General features: G+C 34.7%; 1 protein-coding gene across 1 annotated transcript in view; it reads right to left on the reverse strand.

Moving 5' to 3' along the window:
- LOC149774614 (transmembrane protease serine 9-like) overlaps window positions 1-24,272 on the reverse strand; it is a 79,604-nt gene that overhangs the window by 22,265 nt on the left and 33,067 nt on the right. Inside the window, exons 8-10 of the mRNA XM_089944947.1 lie at window positions 21,837-22,001; window positions 17,208-17,384; window positions 9,451-9,691 (exon numbers count right to left, since the gene is read on the reverse strand). Of these exons, the coding sequence (XP_089801073.1) occupies window positions 9,451-9,691; window positions 17,208-17,384; window positions 21,837-22,001 (583 nt within the window). The remainder of the gene's footprint in view (window positions 1-9,450; window positions 9,692-17,207; window positions 17,385-21,836; window positions 22,002-24,272) is intronic.

A 24,272-nucleotide genomic window follows, 5' to 3' on the forward strand; every position in this document is an offset into this window, starting at 1 on the left:
TAAGTTCCAAAATCGATGGCTATATCCTCGGATGGTTCTTGTTGGCCGTTTATTCTCAGTGAAACGTTTGTTGCCTCGAGTCGATCGAATATCATATGACTGTGAGTTTGATCGTATCTATCCGTAGATTGAAGGGCAACAAAGATGTGCCTAGGTGCCGAAGCGCCCTGTTGTGACGCAATTCGCCAGGTAAATATTCCGTTAATATTAACATCATCGGAGGAGTCTGTCATCGTTGTCAACCAAGACATGACGGATTTTCCGCCTTGATTCATGAATGATAATAATTTTTCTTCCACGATCATCGATGGAATTATTGCTGGCATCCACAAGGTAATTTTTTCAAGGACAACTTTACCGACATCAGCGGCTGCACCAGCTTCTCGCCAGATGGCTCTGTCATCATTGGCGTCTCGAACAAAAGTTATCGTGTGTTTTGCTCCGTAAATAACTGTTCTAAAATGTCTGCAAAATCCAAAAATGTGAGATAACGGAATTGCACAGGAGAATCTTAAACTTGGACCAACCAGCATAACTTTCCGCGTGGCAAATCCGAGATTGTAATCGTCATTGACGCCAGTTATTAACGCCATCTGGGTGGCTGGATTACCAGCTGGATCATTTGGTACAGCGATATTATACCGGACATGATCAGCGTTGTCGGAGTTATCTTTGGCGAACATCATACTAGGGCCGGCCGATCTGGTAAAATCATCCGAGTATCTGGCTAGGCCTATGATCGTCGTTGCTATATCAACGTTGTTCGTGATTGATTCAATCTCTCTTCCATCGATCATGTAAGTGGCGCTCTTGAATAATGCCATAATGCCGTTATTGACAAATCCAACTTTAAAATCTGCACCATAATTGGTATCATTTGTCCTAATAACTTTTCCAACAAATTCGATATACGCCTCAGATGGAAGAAAATATCTTGTTGTATCGTGGACTTGAATTTCCTTGCGATTTCTCGAATTTGGCTCAACTACATCGTACGAGAAATACTGGAAATCTCGCACTGATGTGTCTCTACCTACAGGCTCGTCCATGTCGAACACTTCATTTGACACTTGTGCGAACATTTATTATTAAGAATATCATCTAAAACGAAGACCACTGCCTGAAATAAAACTTGTATTTACAAGATTTGTGTTAGCAATTTCATTTGCTAGATTTGTCTTAGCAACTTCCTGCGCTATATTTGTCTTAGCAACTTCCTGCGCTAGATCATTTATTTTTTATTTGCCGCGTCGTTTATGGCTTTGCTGATCTCGGGTGGCATTTCTCTGGTGCTAGGTAATTTGACGGGTTGTTTTTTACGTGTCAAATTTAATATTTTATTTTTGACAACGTTGAAGCCTTTGCTAGCCAAATTACCGATACCAGAAATGGCAGTCTCGCCGATCTTTCCTATTGCTTTTAACCCGAATTGCTTGATCGCGGGTCCGATTTTAGGTATTATTCGCGTAACGAGACTTCCAATGATATCGCCGAATCCATTGCCGTGGATATATTTATATACGGGCAATCGAGAGTTTACTATGCGGACCTGCTTAGGTCTGCGTTGATGTTTGTGAACAATCATGTTATTTCAATTGTATTGTTTTAATCGATGAGTTCATCGACGAACTCCTTATAAATGTGAGAATTGATGACACCACCGCGGAATAATCGCTGACAAATATCTGAGGCTTCGTTGATTATTTCACGGGAGTTATTTCCGGCTCGTTTTCCTCCGATTAATACCTCAAGGCGAGATACATCGTTGACAACGCTGTCAGGGCAAATGGTATATCCGCTTCCTGTCTTTGGTGTTGGACTACTATCCCAGTCTAACAGATCACCTTCTTCTTCTGGTTCTTCTTTTTCTTTTTCTTTTTCTTCTTCCCTTTTTTGTATTATTTTTTTGATAAAATCTTGGTAACCCGGGTCATCAAGATTGACGGACTTTTTCTTTGAAGCAAAATATACCGCGGGAGCCCAATTTTCTTTAGTAAATTTATCAACGCGTCCCGATTTCAGGTATTTGCCTCTATCATCGAAGCCAAATCTGGCAATATCGATTAAAATATCCTCGCCCTTGTTAAAAAAATCGGAGGAACTTTCGTCGAAATGTGTGCGAGGAAAAGTTCCTGAGATATTGGTTCCTTTATTTGTTGGAGGAAGTACCTGAGATGTATCAGAGGATTTTATTTGGGGTATTTTCTTTGGTTTCGAAGATTCAGGTTTTTCTTCCACCCTCCGAGATTGACTCATATTATACGTGAATCTATCCCGCGCCGATTTACGAAATTCATTAAAAAACGCGTCGCCCTTAGGTATCCTGGGTAAATTAAATCTAGCTCGGTATAGATTTCTGATCCAAGAATCTCGCGTTTTAAATTTATCTAATCCATCCTTCGTTAAAAACTTGTGCCTAACATTAAATGAATCTTCAGCAAATGCGCCAAATTCATTAATAGTATTACCAAATATTTCAAATTGCTTCTCTATTGTTTTCCAACCATCATCAGTAAATTTTTCTTTTATTATTTCCCGAGGTTCTCTACTGCTTTCCTCTTCTTCTTCTTCTTCTTCTTGCTCTGGTTGTTCTTGAGGCAATTGTGCTTGTTCTTGCTGCAATTGTTCTCGCAACGCTTGTGTTTGTGCTCGTACTTGCGCTTGTGTTCGTGCCTTCTGTATTTGTCCCTGTAGCTTTTGTGTTTGTGCTCGCACTCGCTCTTGTGCTTTTTCTTGCCGCGTTTGTGTTTGTTCTTGACGAATTTGGTCCAGTCTATCCGGAACTACTCGAGTGTGTTGCTCGATATCTCTCGTCATAGGAATAAGCCCGCGCTTCCTAAGTTCCTTATCTTTCTTTTCGTCGCCGTACGCTACCTGTTCGATTGTTCCAGTGACTGGCTTCAGCCATTTCGACGATATCTCGGTAATTCCATATTGAGAATCTTCGTAATCACGAACTTTTTTCTTAAATAATTGCTTTGCCGGGATAAGTTTCCTTACTGCCGCTAATTCTTCTCGCGCTAATCTGGCAGAATGAGGCTCTCCAACTCTACTAGCTTTCCGACTCATATTATTTTCAACTATATTGTTTTAATGCGAGGTAAAATTAGGATCTGCAGCCCCTCCGTGATAACAAAAAAAACACCAGAATAAATTTCCCCCACCCCCCCGAAAAGATCTGTTTTTTACTTGTCCAGAATCATTGAATTTGCACACAAAAATTGCACTCGGGGTTGAATTTACGCAAATTAATTTTCGTAGGAAGGTTTATTTCTGCTTTCTGAGGCTTCTACGGAGAAAGTTCTCGTAGGAAGGTTTATTTGGTCTGGAACGTCTGGTCTGTAGAACTTCCCTGCTGCTCTGGACATTATAAGAAGTAATCCAATAACATTTTTAAGCCATAGTGAATGTACAATCTGCACCACTTATGACAAACTAAATATCATAGGTCCTGTATTGCAAGTAAACTTTCCAATAAAATATTTTTCTCCTAGAATACGTACCTGATTACATTAAAATCAAATATATATGCCTACTATCTCCTCATAACTGCCAGCTCAGTTATGGAAATTTGGCTGTTTTTATGTCCATGTTATGTAGACAAGGGCAACAACTCTGCACATTACCGCTCCATTCCACCTACAGGTCCCGCTAATCGTGTGAATGGATGCTTGCATTGTGGGGAGGATTGGTGTGTATTAAAGTAATACGACTGGGTGAGCATTCTTGAAGCATCCTGGCAGAAACAAAACATACTGCAAAACATTGGGTGTCGCCTTCAAATACGTTCCCATATCACATTTCATTTGGAGAATAGGTAATAGGTAGACGGAATGTCCCAACGTATTTCTTTGGTAATTTCTGAGTGCAAAATATTGAAGGTAAACCCTCTCTACTGATTTTTGAGTTCAAGCTGCACAACTAGATTTGACAGGGTTTATGTGTGGGAAGAAAAAACATAGGAAATCATCTTATCGCATACAAATTATGGGTGAATCCATTTCAAGATGTACAGTGTGTTCATATGGAGGTTGCGCTGATCTCATCCTTGTCTGATTGTTGCTTGTGCAAATGAGACTGGACCTACCAGATCCAGGGCTTGCTGCTTTGGAGCTATGTTTGAATGTGCGTGCTAATCACAATGATAAGTCCTGAGGAGTTATGTGCTATTTCTCAGGTATATATTCAAGAAAGAGGCATGTTTGAGTTCCACAATATGCCCATTCTAATTTAGATAGCACTTGATCTTACATAATAGTTCCTCTTTGAAAGCCTTCTGGATTGTGTTAATACAAGAGTGAAGTCATAGGTCTCCTTTTCTATTGCACAATGATGGCAAACGATTCTTGATGACGAAACTGGATTGCATCATAAGGATTGCTGATCCATTTCATCAAAACGGAAGGCTGACTGGCTCAATAGTGAGTCCATGGAATTAATTGCATGCCAAGGTAGATGTGATCAGGAGAAAGGTTTTGTTTTAAAGAAGTTTCCGCTTCAGCAAGGTCAGTGCTGAAAGGGTGAAATTTTGAAATTCAGGCTTAACATAACAAATGATATTTTCCACTTTGGAAAAAAGTGTGAATGATTAAGGTATACGAAGGCAAAAGAATGAAAAGTCAGAGAGGTCTTTGCTATGACCAAGATCATCATAGCCACAATGATCGAAGGATGTTCCAATATGATAGAATGTTAGCCAACATTTTGTCATAGAATTATAAGAATAAATGAATGCTGCCTATGTGACAGACGCACTCAAATGGAAATTGTGTTATTTTTACTCGTAACCAGTCCTTGAAAACAATGTAAGAGGGGCTCATTAAAGGCTTTTGATACATCAGCACATTCAAGATTTGGAATTCATTCAGAATACCACTGGAATCCATTATGTATGCTCTATAACTTTTAACTTCTAACTTTTAGGATTCTTTGGGATTTAGAGAAGACTACTCTAAGTTACTTTTAAATTTCCATATGGTGTCTTAAGCAAATAAATTATTCGCTGAATTTTACATACCTGTTTAATTTCTCTTTTTCAGTTGCTTAATTTACTGCACAGCCATAACAACAAACTTGTTCTGAAGACAGTTGCTCTAAAAATGAAGACGTTCATGATAACGTTCATACCCAAGATACTGACATGAAGGCCTGTGTCCTACTGGTTACTGACAGTGTCGAAGTTTGGTAACAGATGGGCTTTGCATCCAATGAAACTTGCATTTATATACACAGTCACATCCTTTTAAGTGGCAGATTTAATGATATTTATGTTGTTCGCAAAACTTGGTTGCACCATTCATCCAGGAATGATACTATTTTGCTCGTCATGCTGATATTGTAATCGAGTGGCATGGAATATGAGTACACGTGTGAGCTGCAAATGGCACACGTTTAAGTGATACAGTAGGACGATTTGCATCGTTGAGATAGTAAGGCCATCTGCAAAGGTCACATGTAGAGGTGATCCAGGAGGATAAGATCTGCCGCAGCATTACACAGTCTGAGGAGAAACTCCCTCGTTATGATCCACTATATGTAGGAAATGGATTACTTGAGAATGACAATTCAGATGAATGGGAATACGTAAGTGATAACGATATATAAGAAATCCATATTTTGATCATTTAAGATGAATTAGAGCTGATGGATATAGTACTCTTCATATATGCGATATATGAGACATGATACTACTTGCTAGCTTTGAATTTTTGCATTCAGCATACCTTGTTATTATAGTTGACTCTGAAATGACACGGTAAGAAATTAGAAACAAAGGATGTTCATAGAGTTAACTACATTAAATGAATGCCAAAAATATCTCCGCTAAATTCAGGGCGATAAAGAAAAATATTGCCTGTATGATCATGAACCTAAGCATGTTCTATTAATATGTGGCCTTGTGTAGGTATGCAATCAAATAACACATAACCTATACAGAAAAATAATGCATACAATATGCTGAAAATTCCATAATAAATCTGAAAAGTAACAAAATCTTTCAATAGATGGGCATGGATTTTGAAAGTTAAAGTGAATACTAATTTCACTTCACTAGTGGGAGCTTAAAACTAGCAGTACTAGGCGGGATATATTGCCCTTTGTCTATATACAAAGCTATTGCCTTTGAGAGGGCTGGATTTTGTTAGATAGTAGGACTTATGCAGCTGGCGTTATTGGAAATGGGTAACGTATTTGAAGGAGAAGATATCAACAAGACCATCTGCTCAGAAATAGTTGTGATGAAAAACGTTCAACTTTTCCATTGTGATAGACATAATGTGTGTCAGATCAGTCCTATTTTCATTTAGAACCAACTGAACATTATACATAGTCTCTTCTAGAAAATCCCATTCTGTTAATTTTATGACAATCAATTCAGAAAGAGTAGAAACAATACTACTTTCCAAAATCGCCACTGTGGTTTTCATATTGGATATACAAGTTTTACCGTTTTATTGTAGAACCCAATCAACATCCTTATAAGTCTCTCAGTGAAAATCATATATTGATATCACCATCTGTTCAGTACAATAGTGATCAGATGTTCCAATGGTCGCTATAGAGGATTCATTAGTTCTCACATCAACTCCAACGTCATTTAGGACCAAATATGTTTCTATTTGAGTTTTTTCATGAAACGTGCATCTTGATATTACGATCTATTTGGGATGGTACTGATACCAAGACATTCACTATATTGGATGCATGAAGGGCACCATTTCATTGCACGACCTTCAAGAAGAATAGTGTACAGTGTAATGGCAATCGTCCCATTAGTTTAAAGGTGATAATATATTTTTGCTAATATATTTGAATCCCTGACAGGCTCATGATGAATGACAGATGGACGTTTTACTAAATGGCATTGAATAACTCCTCTGGTAAATGACTAACTGATCACATAAAGTGAACAAGGCAACTGCTTCACCTCAATCTGTTATGCTTCCCATTACAGTAATCTGCTTTCCATCAATTTCTATTGTTTCCCATCAATGTGTCATGCTTCCCATCAATGTGATTTGCATCCCATCAATAGGTTATCTTTTTCATCAATGTGTTATGTTTCCCATCAATTTATTTGGCTTTAGAATATGCTTGCAAAATGAGAGGAAAATGTAACCTACGTTTGTAATCAAGGACTATTAAAATGAATATCGATAGACCTATCAAGTTGCATCACTATGTAATTCTTTGGTATCGTGTCACAAGGGACGATACTGTACCAAACAATACAATGGCGATGAATCACACTGAAATAATGAAGACACTGCCCTAACATGTCTTTACATTTAAACAATTAACAACACGTTTTTTAAAATTAAATCAATGATAAAAAGTACGCTAAACAAAATGCATGTGTCTTTTTAACGTAATCGTAATTACAGAGGTGTATATACCCCATTAACATGTACGTAGTTTTCAAATTAATTTCTGTTACACATGAAAACAATTTACTGATGTTGTCAACGGGAAGTGATAGTTTTAATTCACCGTAATATATTATCCTAGCAGCCAATCTGTTTTGATCTGTTACTTTAGAGCAACATAGAAAATAAATCGTTTTGTTGTGTAATGGATTCGTAGAGTCACCTCAAATCATTACCAAGTACAAATTTCCGTTTACACTAAACATGTACTGTCTCTATCTCTTTCTCAACTAAAAATCAATTAAAGGCCATGCGTTGGGACTATTTATTTGATAATTAAAGTAATGGCTATACATTAATATTTTCAATTTTCTTTGCTAATATTACCAGTGAAATATTGTGTGAAACGGCAAACAATCAGATTCAAATTTAGTTTATTATGAATGCGGTCTAACAATGAAAACATTTGTTTGTGTGTATTAGGTTTTAAATAAATACATATATAGTATGATATCCATTGAAGGAAAACGTTTTCAAAATAAACGAAACTCTATTTGCTGACCAGGCAATACATAACATATTGACTTTAAATGCATCAAATGACTGAATATTGTTCATTTTTTTTTCATTTTCTCGATATATTAATGCGTTCTTAGAATTTACATACCTGGTGAAACATGGATCAAAAGATGCAGAAAATCTGTATCATCGATTACTCAGATTGGATTTGAAATGTGATAGAATCTTCTATATTGTTCCAATGTTTTTCCACCTTTTATAAATTAAATTTATTTAAATTGTGGTGGAGAAATTGAACCGGCTTGCGCATTAGCTGGTTATCTTTATGTTTTAATCTAGAAAACTTGAGCTATTACCAAATTAATATGTGCAATGGATCAGTGTCTTAAAGCCTTGCCAACTATTTGCAGAATACACCGTTAAATAAGTGCAAGTGATCCATCTGTAGGTGTGAAAACTTTTCATTCTTAATCAAATTTTATATAGCAACTGTTGGTGTTTTGAAATTAGAGCCAACGCTAATAGTCTCCACTTTATCTTAAATACTATAAGGTGGGTCGTAATGTTGATGCATGACACATTTTCAAGCCATGAAATACAAATGTGTACATTTCGTCTTAATACATCGACGATGCACGTAATTATTGCTTTTTGCAATTTAGAATACAATCTGAGATGTAGGTGACAAGGACCAACCTTTGCTTTAAATCCTGCCCATCTGCAGTTGCACGCACATTATAAGGTTGACCACAGTGGTAAGATGTTAGTATTGACATCGTTGGTACAATTTTCAGGTAATTTTTATCAAATTCTGGACAGTGGGGTACAGTGACCCAATCTTCATGTACGACATATGTTAGTCTCATGTCCATATATACAGACTAGACAGGAAGAATGGACACAGTTTAATGCAATTTTTAATAAATTCTGGTAATTGTATCACATAAATCTACTGATGCTAAGCAAATCCTCTCTTTCCTAAGAGAACAACCTAGTATAAATTTGGAGGTAAGATGACAAAATCTAGAGACGTTATTTCAAAGTAAAAAAAAAATGTTATATGATTTAAAATCTTGAAATAACTAATACACAATCAAGTCGATCAATTTATGACACCAACCGTGGCTGAGCTTTCTCAACTTCTACCTCGGTATCACTAAGTCGTCCGAATTTGATACATTAAAAAAAATCAGTGTAGCTTTCACCAATATGACTATTATATATCCGACTTATTGAAGTCATCGTATTCATAATTGAAATGCTTAAGACACGAGAAAGTGTTAAATGAAATCAACGGCCTCAAATCTGGAGAGTGAAAATCCGATTCAACAGATTACATCTATATCATAAACAGCAGTGATGTGATGTATTGAAATGATCTTTTACCGAAATGCCTATATTTTGTGATAGAATGTTTTCCAATGAAGATGTCACTCTGATAACAATTCATAAATATCGTATGTTGGCAATACGGACAACTGAAGCAATGTTGCAAATATATAACATATACTTATGCCAAACTATACACTTATGTAAGCAAAACAACAGACAGACCATTACTCACTGAAAGCAATGAGCAGCACTCAGGATCCAGTATTCGCTGAGAATAGTACCACCACAGAAGTGGCTATCATACATGGTGCCTACAAGACGCCTGATCACAACCTGCCATGGGTTTGCTCCTTGGACTGCATTCTTTCCTCCAATTATCTTCTCAAGTTTTGGTCTTGGAGCTACTTGCTTCTCCTCAGTCACATCCCGCTTGCCGCGCTCCATCAATGGCCTTTTCCCACAGGTTACAGGTCCTGAAGGAGATGGATTATATTACAATTGGTGACATCCCTGCCTAAATAGAAATTCGTGTGCTTGTATTAAGTGATGACTGGAGAAAAATGTGTCTCTTAATACAGTAAGTGAATGTGATTCATACTAATAATTCAAAATACAAAGCATTTCGACAGTAAGTAACCACTTATATCCATTTGTATATCAGATCAACATAAGGCATGTAGTATGTCTAGACGTTTGTGTTTGTGAAAAATTCAAACTGTTTGAAAGGCGATTGAGACTGACCCTTATCCCAACATAAATGTTGACAGATGGGTCAGATGAATCTCATCATAGTATTTTAGGTGCTACTAACAAGATCGTCTTCTCCTGGTCACACAATGAGTCTGCTATATCCGCTTACATTGCTTTGGCTACCCCAGTTCTCTATGTTAAAACTGGTTATTTTATCCACCCTCCCCCATATATATATATATATATATATATATATATATATATATATATATATATATATATATATATATATATATATATATATACATATATATATGTCACTGTGTGTGTGTCGGTATATACTAACTGGCCTACCAATATTGTGTACGATACTTTTAAGGTGCATATTCCTGAGGTAAGGTGATGTTGCTACACTGCATTTGTATGTGCTATCCCTGTTTTCACAGTGATGTAACTACATTTCAGTTTACCTGTTATTCCTGTGCCTAATGTGTTGTAGCTACAATGCATATTGGGTGCTATCCGTGTGCTTAATGTGTTGTAGCAAAAATTACTTTCAGGTCCTATGGCTGTGCTCACTGTTTTCAATCTACAATACTTTTTAATAGCTACTCTTAATGTGTTGTAGCAACTATGCATTTTATGTGCATATACCTGTGCTTAAAGTGTTGTATCTACAATGTAGCTTAGGTGCATATTTCGGTGCTTTATGTTTTGTCCCTGTAATGTAGTTAAGGTGCTATACCTGTGCTCACTGTGTTGTAGCAACTATGCATTTTATTAGCTATCCGTGTGCTTAATGTGTTGCAAGAAAAATGCATTTTAGGTGCATATACCTGTGCTTAAAGTGTTGTACCTACAATGTAGCTGAGGTGCATATCTCTGTGCATTATGTTTTGTCCCTACAATGCATTTTAGGTGCTATACCTGTGCTTAACGTGTTGTAGCAACAATGCATTTTAGGAGCAATCCGTGTGCTTCATGCGTTGTAGCAACACTGAATTATAGCTGTTTTCCCTGTGCTAACTGTCCTGTAGCTACTTTGCATTTTATGTGATATACCTGTGCTGAATGTATTGTATCAAAACTGCATTTTAAATGCTATCCGTGTGCTTAATGTATTGTAGCAACAATGCTACCATTAGGCGATGTTCCTATCATATTTCTTTCTACTATTGTTTACGACAGTTACGAATATATCATGTGAATTCTTGCAGATGAAATGTCTGTCCCTCATTTGATATCGTCATTAGTCTTCTTGACTATTATCACAATATGTAGCTAAGTCCAGCAATCGGTTAAAATACAAACGAATTCCACCATTCTGATTGCAGCGATAAACTAAATTGATGGTGAGCCTATTCCCCTTTATTTCGTGGATTGCACGTGGGAGGTTGATGTTAAGTGAAAAGAAACGTCTTTTTGGGTTCCATCCTATGTGGTTTATGTTCAACGTCGTTTCGTAGATTGTTATAATTTTCTAAAACAAATAGCACGGCTGATTTAACATTGAGTTGTTCCTAATGGGTTCGGTCTTTTGGTGTAGCTCCAGACTGATCAATATTCCTCCCTCCATATATCGTTTTTGTCACCCGTAGCTTTTAGTTTTCACCAATATTCTGTTTCAACCTATTATCTGTATTGTGAACTTTCGATCCACAACATACCCACAGTACAAGTGCGACATGAATATAAGACTTAAACAAATTATCTACTTCAGAGATTCGAATGCATGCGTCCTGATGTACTTCATGAGAGAACTATTTTTATAACATTATCTTTTCAACAACGTGAGGTTTTCTTAAATACTTCAAATACATTTCAAGTGCCAGAATGTGAAGAAACTTCCTGTTATATTTAAGCTGTGAAACATGTCTTAAGAGATTACCCAATACAGTAAGGGGGGGGGGGGTCTGCTCTGATTTCCTTTTGACCCGGACTATTGAACAAAAGCTCTTTATGTCAATAAACATATTCACCATGATTCAATGTCTTGATCACGATTTCACTTCACTTGAACATGAAACGCTAGGTTCTAAATACAAAATGGACAGGTTAACATTGAACACCAACAAATGAACCTTGTCGAAGTGTGCATAGGTGGATTTTTTAAAAGAAATTTCATGAAATAAGGTTGTTTACATAATGCTCAAGTTATTGTCGGATATGGAACACCAAAACGTCAATAGTAGTATACAAGTTTGATTGTATACGAACGCATGTATGTATGAATGTGTGTACGTGTGTGTGAGAGAAAGAGAAACGTGAAATTCTCTCCAGGTATAATTCACAATTATCAGGTTGTTTAAATTATCTCATTCTTAATATTCATATCATAATCGAAACTACATTTATATGTTCTCACAGGCAAACAATGTGGACAAGCATTTGTCCAATTTCAAATAGTTCGTACAATTGGAGATTAAATATACATTTTCAGCCGATATATATATATATATATATATATATTTATATATATATATATATATATATATATATATATATATATATATATATATATATATATATATATATATATATATATATATACAGTTGTAATAGCTATTTTAAACCACATTACAGCATATGAATGATTGATACAATACAGACATTTGAATTTCAACTCTTTACTTTAACTAAAAATATATATCTACTTATTTTCTGAAGATATCGTATTTCATCATCCCATGTTTATACACAAGGCATGATATTCAAGGATAACATAACCTTTGCCACTGCCTATTTACATATTACAAAATTACAGAACGTAAGCAACCATATCAAATTACTCGATTCCTCAATATACTTGACATAAGACTGTTTTATAATAAAGTTGTTTTTATGAAAGATTAAAAGCAGAATAGTACACTCAAACATGATTATTCATTACAGATGTATGATTATTTAAACTTTTAAAGAATAACATACGATGCAACATAACAGCATATCGTCAGAAGATAGTTCAACAATCCTGGAATCATCTGATATTGCTTGACTTGTTCTTAATTTTGACGTGAGGCCAATACACGCTCAAACATAGTAGCTGTAATGTTACTTACCTAGAGTGACGGCTCTCATGGTGTGTGTATTCTCGCTGATGTCACGGTGGGAGGGAATGTTAAGAGCAAGGTGAAATCTATTCCCCTCCAATCCATGCCTTTCATGTGACATTTTATTTCCAACAATTGTCTCTTCCAACCCATTGCCAGTTTTGTGAACTACCGATTCACAGCAAATGCATTTGCACCAGTGCGACATGAATGCCAAACATGCGAGAATTATCCATGTTTGAGATCTCACGGCATGCATCTTGATGTATTTTATTTTACCTAATTCGTAATAATACAACCTATTAATATAAAATTATCTCTTTCGTCTACATGTGTTTCTCTAATACCGCACATATGTTTCAAGTGCGTGGATATGAAGAAACCTCAGGTTATATTGACGTTCTGTGACGTGTCATAAACGGACCAGCCAATGAATGAGAAGGGAAGGAGGAGCTTGAGTTTTGCCTGGAACCAGAATTTGGACCGAAATAACTTTTTGTCAGTGACTATAATGGGTATCATCATAACCTTTCTTTAACCTCACGAGAAACATCCTTGAACAATTGTTTTTCAGAATCATAAAATTGAAAACTGGTCAAATAATTACATCCCTTCAGATATTAGATGCAAGATCTCAAATGTAAACTTTATAGGTAAACATAGGATACATATTCGTCTACCTTGTCTAAATCTGTTAAACTGCCTTAATATGGCCTGTTTCACTGTGATCATTGAACGTTCTCAATTAGATTACACACGAACGTCATCAGTTAACCCTTGAGTGTATGTGTGTATGTGCGCGTGTGAAGAAGGGAGAGAGAGAGGACGTTAACTATCTCGAGCACGCTTACGCCACGATAGTAGGCTGGCAACATAGTCCAGTCGTAGTGCACATTTTATAACCAAACTTCGTCCATAATGTTTATCATCAACAGTTGATATAAACACATTATTTATAGTCGAAATTTGGGTATACACTTTGAATGATCTATTTAGAAACTATTTTGAAGACCAAGAGATCAAGGTACATTTTCTTTTCGTTCATGCAATACAAATAATGGCTTTTTGCAAACCATATTTACCAAACTTGTCTCCATGATGCAATAACGTGATTTGCATTTTTAATAATCTAAGTAACTTAGTCACGTTGATCGTTTTTCTCCAGTTGGATAGATGCAATTTGAAAAAATGGCTACCTTAATTAGAAGATACATAAGTACTTACCTAAACATTACAATTGTCAATCTCTATCTTACATCTTAACATTATGTTTGTCATTTTCTATCATACAGCAAGCATGACATTTGTTTATATATTTTATATATCAAGCATTAAAGTTGCCGGTATACAATTTCAAACAATACCTTTCTCACTGATTATCATACACGAAAGATTACTTTGCTGCTTTCTATTATACAACACACATACATTCATATGGTGATATATGTGATACACCAATCATTAAATTTGTCACTGCCATTCTTAATTCAAACACTACCTTTCGCATTTAGTATCATATCTCAAACATTAACTTGATGATGTATATCATACAACACACATTACCTATGTCGTCACCAATACGTTGGCGTAACTGCTTAGAGTGGCCAAAGGCTTATACACACATTGATTGGTGCTCAATATTATGCAATCATACATCAAGAATATCCTTTGCCACAATCAAACATCAAATATATCCTATATATATATATATATATATATATATATATATATATATATATATATATATATATATATATATATATAATGACAGATAGAGAGATAGCGAGAGACAGTGTGTGTGTTTTGAGGTGTGTTAGTGGGTGTGCGGTGGTGATGGGGGTTTAGTGTGTAAGTTTTGGGAAATGCAGTGAACTCATTCAAGGAATAAATCTGAATTGTACTGCAATTGAATTGGTTTTATTTGTGAATTACTAGTATCCATTATGTAGCAAATATATTGCAAAGTAGAGGTATTTATTGATTACACTTATCCATTATGATAAAACAATTATGCAGACTGAAGTTATAAAAAGTTCAGATTAGTGAAATATAGTTTTTATTATCTTACATTATTCTCATCTTATAACAAATCTACAATAGATGTTCCTCAAGACGATGTGGCCACATCCCTTTGAGAATTATATATATCTCAAACAGATATGAGTAACGGTACAAACAATTTGTTTCATGCTTTAGTAAGACCCGACATCATTTATTTTATTATAGCTTCATTTTTGCTTGTATCCATGTCAGGAACTCTGTGACCTTTGCATACACTCCGGGCTTATTAGCCAAGGCACATCCATCCCCCCATGATGTGGCTCCTATAACTGTGTATTTACCTGAAAACAATAGTTTCAACTGTAAAATAACAATATAATGTCTGTTTTGAAAACTATAAAGAACTAAATGATATTTTTGAGCTCTAAGGAGATGATGTATGAAGCAGATTACATCGTAATACAATGAGTTCTTCAAGGTACTTTGGGAATTGGTCTATTAGATATACTGCATCAGGAATGCAATGAATGTGACATCTCTACATTACATTTTCCTAAGATAATGATCACAAATTTAGAAAATGATTTTCTGTGACATATAGGCGTTCCATTCTTGAACTCGTAAATTAATTTTAGAAGCCTGCCATAAAAATGTGATTGTTATGGGTGTTCTCCATTACATCCACACATGATTAAGAAAGGTAATTCACAATTGCATCATAAGGAGCAAATCATTATTAGGAACATACTGAACGGGATCATTGATAAAATCCTTGACTAACTGCGTGCAACTGCATGCATGAGTACGTTTAGTAGTTGCATTATCCATGCTAAATATGTCAAGAACTGTGCTTATGTCCATAAAAGCATATATATATATATATATATATATATATATATATATATATATATATATATATATATATATATATATATATATATATATATATATATATATATTTCCTTCAGAACATACTTACTCCGCCTCTGGATTTTCTGAATTAATCCCACCCACCCCACTTTTCACCACTTGCCTGTAAGCCATATGATTTTTTTTCAGTTTAAACTTGTGCTGTACCTCATTGGGAATGTTATCGTGATGTACCTCACTGAGAATGTTATTGTGGCTACATGACAGTAGCAACCATTGCAATTTAAAGTAATTAATGTTTTAATAACTACTGTTTCTTTTCCTTTAATGCTGGACAGTGTAAACGTCTATACTTTTATGATCATGTTAATACGATTATGCTCAAACCTTTTTCGTCTGTATTTGTGTTAGCATGGAATTTTCAAATGTAAGGCTTCTTTTATCTAATCAATCCTAAATGAAAATAGAAATATGATACCAATCTGACATCCAATTTGGCCACCATGGCAGTCAACTATACAGACTAATTTCAATGTTACGTAGCTATTTATAGCACTTTGGGTTGTCCTGATTTATCGTAATAAGGTCATCATAATACCAGTCCTTCAACCAATGAAAGCCAAATTTATTCCTTTATTTTCTAAAAAATATTGTTAGAATGATGTTTTCTTTTAACACATACTTCGTATCTGCCTTCACTGACAGTGTATGTCTTATGCTGTACTAGTGACTATTTATAGAAGTGGTATTCTTAAAAATATAGTAATCCTTTCAGTTCGAATAGAAATAAACGCAATTCATTTTGATCACGAGGTAACATTCTGACCAACGGAAATGTTACTTTCCTTTACCATCTACTGGCATTGCAAATGCATGGGGTTGACACCATAAGACAGCATATTCTATTTAATTGGTTTTAAATGAAAATAGTGCCAATCTTATGTGAAACATAACCACAGCAACAGTCATATTGAAATTCTTACATTTGAACTCTTTCGAAATGAAGAGTCATATTTTTATAGGATTTCAAATGTAGTCTTTGCTAGCTGTCTTGTTGATCCTGGATGAAATATATACAGCTCGTGTATCACAGGAGCCATCTCGAAACTTGTGTTATTACACTGACTCGAATATAAAAACCAAGATCCAGACAAAACTTTGCAAGGCAATATGTGGACTTTAAATGATTGATTATATCGTTTTGTATTTCTCGCTTTTGTTCTGTAAGATTGTCACCGAAGGGTTGCTTCTGTAATTGTTATAGTAAAATCTTAACGGGTAGCAGATCTGCCACTCAAAGAACTGACTACTCTAACTGTAGATGACCCCAATGCAGACTCCCACATCAAAACGGAATATATTAGCAATACATTATTACCGTTTATGTTACACACAAAAGGTCCCCCACTGTCTCCACTACAGCTATCCACACCTCCAGTATACAAGTAACCAGCACAAAACATCCGTGGAGTTATGCGATCTTTGTATACACGCTTACATTCACTATCACTGATGATGGGAACTACGGCAGCTTGTAGTATGTCTGGAAGCGATCCTGGAAAAGTATAAAAGTAATATCATATATTTTCCTATAAACTGCTCAACTACATGAATGATTAGACATTCAATTACTCAGAGCATAATTATCTTAAGTATTCGAACTTATCAGTAATAACAATGTTTTTGTCATATAATGGTCACGTTATACAATGAGACTTGTGTCGATAGGTGGTAATTCAGTCCCCATATCCCTGTTTAGTGAAGAACTTCGTTGTTAAATTCTGAAGATAGTTATGCTCTGAGTATGAGAAATTACTAATGAATTATCCGGACCAAGGAAGCAACCTATTTCAGTTGAACATCTAAAGCTCAGAATAACAGCTAATTTGGTCCACACTGTGAAATATATATCACATTGTGTTTATTTGGAAAGCTTTTGTCACCATGAAAACTATAAGATCTAATTATCATTCAGTTTTTAAATCTAAATTACCTAGTATCATATTCTCAGTATAATGATCCACCCAGCTTTGAGATAAGTGTATAGACTCGATAGATTGAATCGAATTTGGGTATTTTGACTATTGTCTTGCAAATTCATTCATATTCTAGCAATCCCATATCCCCATATTTTACTGCAAACAGGATGTTCTTCCAAACGTAATAGACTATCATTGTCATATGTTACTCTCCTAGAGTTCTGAGTTTACATTTGCTGAAAACATGTTGGTATAGGAATCAAGCTTTAATAAGGAACAAAAACCTCTTATATACCTTTCTTGGTATTTTCTGCTTTCTGCTATCATTACCATAACCTACAACATTTTTAGTATTAACTTATTTGGATTTCCTGATTAGATGCCACTAAAAGGTTCATTAATTTGTGAACTACTGAAACAGGTCAAATTATCTTAAGACTTTGTAACTCAAAAATACAATTATATATACAACACCCATAAAAGTTTATTCATGGTATTTTAATTTATCGCATCTTTCTAGCGTATATATTCATGGCAAACTGTATTCAGTCACTATACCTATATATATATATATATATATATATATATATATATATATATATATATATATATATATATATATATATATATGCAAATGTATACAGTACATCAATATCCACACCTATATATTGATGGTAAACTTTATTCATTTTATCAATATCTATACCAATATCAATATATACATGTATGAGCCACACCTGGTAAAATTCTTTCAAGTAAGTTTCGATAATTAGTTTCAATAGTTATCTATTTTATTTATTGGTAGCCACTCCAGTTGGAAAATCAACGTCATGGTACAAACCTGATAGATACCGACACTGCGTTGATACATGTATGATTTCTTCAGGTTCAGTCAAGCAGACAAGTCATTCCATAATGTACTATTCATGGTAATGGAAGCCATATTTGTTGGCAGATTGGCATAATTGAAATACAATAAATTTGAAAGATTTAAATTTGAAAGATTTTAATACTTTAAATCTTTGACCTCTGGCCTCGTGACCACCTCTGTTTATTTTATCTAATATCAATATAACGTCTTCAATGATGCAAGAATACTAGTCTAAAAATATGATAAGATTCTGCAAAGTTGCTGTTACAAAGAGGTTATATAAAGAATTTCTCTTGTATTAGTCAGGTCGCCAAGTGGTGGCTGGGTGACTATTACAAAGATGTTATATAAAAGATTTCTCTGTCTTTTAGTCATATGGCCAGTGGTTGCTGAGTGGCTACTACAAAGATGTTTTATCAAGTCATATAGTTAGTGGTTTTGTTGTGACTCTTGAACACTAATAGCGAAAACCAACAAGATTTGTAAAATTTAGCAAATGAATTCTTTCCTAGATTATAATTCAAAATGAAACAATGAACTTACATCATTCTAAATTAAATAACACCATATAATTATTTTGTATCACACATCCAAATGTTAAAGATCAAACTGAATTATAGTGATATTCCGAACAAATTTCATTGTTGAATGTGTTCATGTTCCTGAATTCTTGAACATGGTGGTGTTCCAATGACTTACATTTTCATGATATGCTAAGTCTTTGAATTTGTCACAATACTATAATCCAAAATGTCCTTGTCTCAATTCAAGATAATTCCAAATACTCCGGTCCAAGAATATTATTGACGAGCAATTTGCATTTCCTATAAATAGTAATTTAAATACATTATTCCACAAAAATGAATAACCCGATATAACCATATAACCAATTCTACTTCAAGATGTTAAGAAAAGAATGAATCATGTTCAGATCAACAAAATTATATACCCTCTCTTCTTGCCCTACGTCATAATTACCATTTTCTGGAGATACTCTGGCATTTATGTAAACTTCCATTCTAGAAGTGTCTAGGGTCAGAGTCAAAATTGAATATTTTAACTCAAATTATGTTAAACATGGTTACATTGATCATGATTGGGATATTTAGTCCTCAATCGCACAGAACATATTAACTATATATTATTATTGAACTTGACTTTAGCGTAAGGTCAATTAAGCATTATATATATATATATATATATATATATATATATATATATATATATATATATATATATATATATATATATATATATATATATATATGTTTATATATATATTACAAAACAACATTAAAAAGGTCAACAAATAATACAAATTAAATATTAGTAACATTTTAGGAGAAGCAGAACAAAACAGATACAGCCTATTACAAATATTGAAAACTTGTTTCTGAAGTGTCACCGTCAACTCACTTCATCACCCACCCCCGTTTTGGCACATATGTTTCAAGTCCATTTTGTTATATATTCTATTTGTGAAATATAGTATTAACTATGATCACTATCCCTCAGTTATTGCATCTGGAGTTCAGGTTACAGGGAAGCGTCCTTATTACATATGAAGTTGTAAACTTTGACCTCCTGTTTAACCTAGGGATGCAGCATCTGAAACCTGTATTGTCGTTCATCCTTTCTCATGATATACTAATAGCATACATTATCACAATATCTAAATTAATGTAAAAGCTTCAACTGGTGGATATGATTAATTGTAATGATGGATATGATTAATTTCAATGATGCATATGATTAATTAAAATACGGCTATGTGTTTACATGTAAACATGGATCCCTACACGGCTAAAGCTCATTTGGAGTACCTGACAGTGCACCTGCTTATGGAAACCTTGATGCCATGCAATGGAGTTAAGAATGTTCTAAGGGTAAAAAGCCGTGACCGTTATTTCCGATTGGCTTGGATAGGATTTGAGCCAATGGTTGTGTGTCTAGGTAAATGACTAAGTCTCAGATTAGTGGGTAGTACTTAACATTTGTGTATGTCTCGCCACTGGGTAAATGCCTACTTCATCCAGGTTTTCCACAACACAGTCAGACATGTGATATCAGCCACCAATGGGGAAAAGTCAAACGGGTCATTGTATATAGGCGACTGCTTATTACAAACCTAAGGCATTATAATAAGTACTAAAAATACTCAAAAGCAACAAGCTTTGTATAATTCAACAAATAATTTATTTTCCTAGGATAAAAAGTGACAATACAAAAATAACTTACTGTGACTATTCTAGAATTTTTAACACAAGTCCTAATGAAAACAGTCTAAATAAACTTTAGCGGTATTCTAAAAATCTAAAAATCTAAAAAAGTTTGTGTTGTGACAATGTGCGAACAGGCTTTTATGGAATCACAAAAATATAATCAAAACATATATCCTTATTTGAACTTCATTATAAATCCAAACCTCTAAGTACAGGGATATTAATTTAAAGCACTTTTTACTTCCAATACAGAATAATTTGAATAAAATACATTTGCTCAAATCATCATTCTGCACAACAATATTACAAAAACGTGATTCTGCTCAGGTGTTAATGTAACACTGAGTAATTGTCCAGTAAAGAAGATTTACATAAAAAACTAAGACTACAAAAAACGGATGATGGTTATTTTATATGTGTAAGTGTTGACGGTCTAACAAATGAAAGGTTGATTGTATAGAGGGCTATAATTGTATATAGTTACGTTTTTATGTTAATATATATGCACATACCAATTATTTATGAGCACCAGTGTAATAGAATACAGGGTATTAAGAGTGTATTGAAACAATGGATGACAACATACATGTTACCTAACGGCAGCTTCATAAATCAGGTCACACTAAGTTCTTTATTAGTTACTCTTGATGAGATACATCAAATACAAATGTCATATGTGTAGGTAGAAATGGTTCCAATATACAACGGGCATAACGAAAAAACAAACGCAAGAATTAGCAACAAAAAAAACCACAATACACCTTATCCCGTAAATGTTGATTGTGTGCGGATGAAACACACAAAAATAATCGGGACAATACCTTATGGACTTGAGAAATCCAGGTAACTATGTTAGAACTATCAATATATCGTACCTACCTTTCAACAGAAATGTAAGCAGCAAATGTTTTGAGCACCAGCAAGCTTTTACTTACTCATAGACGTTTTCCCCCATCCTGTAATGTGGCACTGCATTCCCGCTGTGTACTCAGTGTTACTTTGTGGGAGGCATGCTGGCTGTACATAGTCATTGAACACAATGCCTCGCCCATCCTTGGGTCGAATCTTAAGAAGTGCCAGGTCATAATCATGATTTACATCTATAATTAATGCAAATTAGTATCAATACATTCTGGACTCAAACACAGGATGAAACCCGTTGTACATTTCTTATCAATTGAAAATACTTCATATCTTTTGTACTGACCATCTTAAATAGAATGTGGAAGTGTTTTTCAACTAAAATTTACTGCAAATATAGGTCCAATGTGCAGCACCGCAGAGAGCTGTTTGATACACTAATAACACACTACTGATGCATCACACTAAAATCAGTCCCGTTGCAATATATAGTTTGCTTATAATCTATCTCTTTCAAGAGTCATATATGAAAGAGGAAATAAACATTCAAACAAATACATTTGGTAGCTGACAGTAACATTAGTAAATATATGGCACTTTGACACATTTGATCTACATTGCTTCCATCCTCAAAGACGGTATTTTTTGCAATTAGAAGACTTAATCATTGGACTTATGGTGTCATGTGCTTCAGCATATCCAAGGAAATATTTTTAAAATTCAATCCGAATAATGGCAGGGTAAAATAATACAATTCAGAAAGATCATTAAAAGGTAATACTATAAAAGACTTAACAACTGCCATAATGTCCAAAATGTATAACAAATCAACCTATTTTGCCCATCATAATCATTGAAATGAAACATGAATGCGTTTCAAAAATAAAATATTTTACTTGCTTAACTTGCCATGTTTCTATCATAATAATTATACTGTTCCAATGTATGTACTTCATACTAACACATTCATGCACTAATAATGAAAGCTAATGCTTTTTCTAGTTATGGTTGTTGTTGTTGTTGATGGGTTTAACGCGGCCAGTATTAATGTTGAAGAACGAACCCGGGAAAAACCTAGGAAGAACCACCGACCCACGAGAAGCTACTGGCAAGCTTTCTCACATACCCACATTGGCCGAATCCTAGACTCGATCCTACGCAGACACAGGTGAGATATCAATGATCCTAACTGAGAGCACTTTAGACCACTCAGGCACACGGGGCTCACTAGTTATCTAGTTATGGACACCCATCCACGCATTGATCATGCAAACACATGAATGTACTAATCGTACGCACCCATGAATGCACTAATCATGCACACAAATACATGAACTTATCATGCACACACATGCATTCACTAATCATGGAAAAGCATGCTTGTTCTAGATATGCCAAACATACATTCAACAATCATGGACACATACGCTTGTAATAATTATGCACAAACATACATGCACCAATCAAGCATACACATGCATTTAGTATTCGTGCATAGATATGCATCCAATAATCATGCACACACATGAATGCATTAGTTATGTACAAATATGCATACACTAATCATGGAAACGCATTTTTCTTCTAGTTATGCACACATATGCATGCATTAATAATTCACATATATGCATGTACTAGTCGTGCGCACCATATGCATGTACTAGTCGTGCGCACCCATGAATGCACTAATCAGGCACACATAGGTATGTGCTAATCATGGAAATGTGATTAATGATGTACACACAAGGAAACACTAATCATGCACACACACATGCTCATACCAATCATGCACACACATGTATGTACTAATCGTTGACACACATGCATTCACTAATCATGCAGAGATGGTAGAGATCCGTAACGGAGAGAGCTTTATACATCTCCGTCACACGGGGCCCTCTTGTTATATATTTATGGACACACATGCACGCATTATTCATGCAAACACATGCATGTACTAATCGTACGCACCCATGAATGCACTAATACTGCAAACACATACATGAACTAATCATGGAAACGCATGCATGTTCTAGTTATGCACAGACATAAATGCAATAATCATGCACACACATTAATGCACTAATCATACACACACACATGGAATAATCATGCACACAAAGGAATGTGCAAAACATGCACACACATGTTTTCGATAATCATGCATCATGAAAAATGAGAACATCTGCAAATAATGTAAAATAAATACTGGTAAACGTATATTTAATGAGGGAGAACATATCACTCAGTTATACTAATTAATTGGCAATGGTTTTGTCATAAGAATTAATTGAAAAGAAGCATTATAATTTCACAAAGATTAATTGTTAAATGTATTTATTCCTGCTTCAAGATTAGTTCATTCATCTCCTAATTCCCTATGCAGTCTTTACCTTTTACTCAGTTAAATTCATTCCATCAAATTAAAAACACAGATGTACACATAGCTGTAGAAATATGATCATTTTTGGTTATACTGGTTATGTGATGTTATTTTCACTGAAGATTTC

This window comes from Sinohyriopsis cumingii, unplaced genomic scaffold (genome assembly GCF_028554795.1).
Source record: "Sinohyriopsis cumingii isolate HCF-2022 unplaced genomic scaffold, ASM2855479v2 utg000160l, whole genome shotgun sequence".
Lineage (NCBI taxonomy): Eukaryota > Metazoa > Mollusca > Bivalvia > Unionida > Unionidae > Sinohyriopsis > Sinohyriopsis cumingii.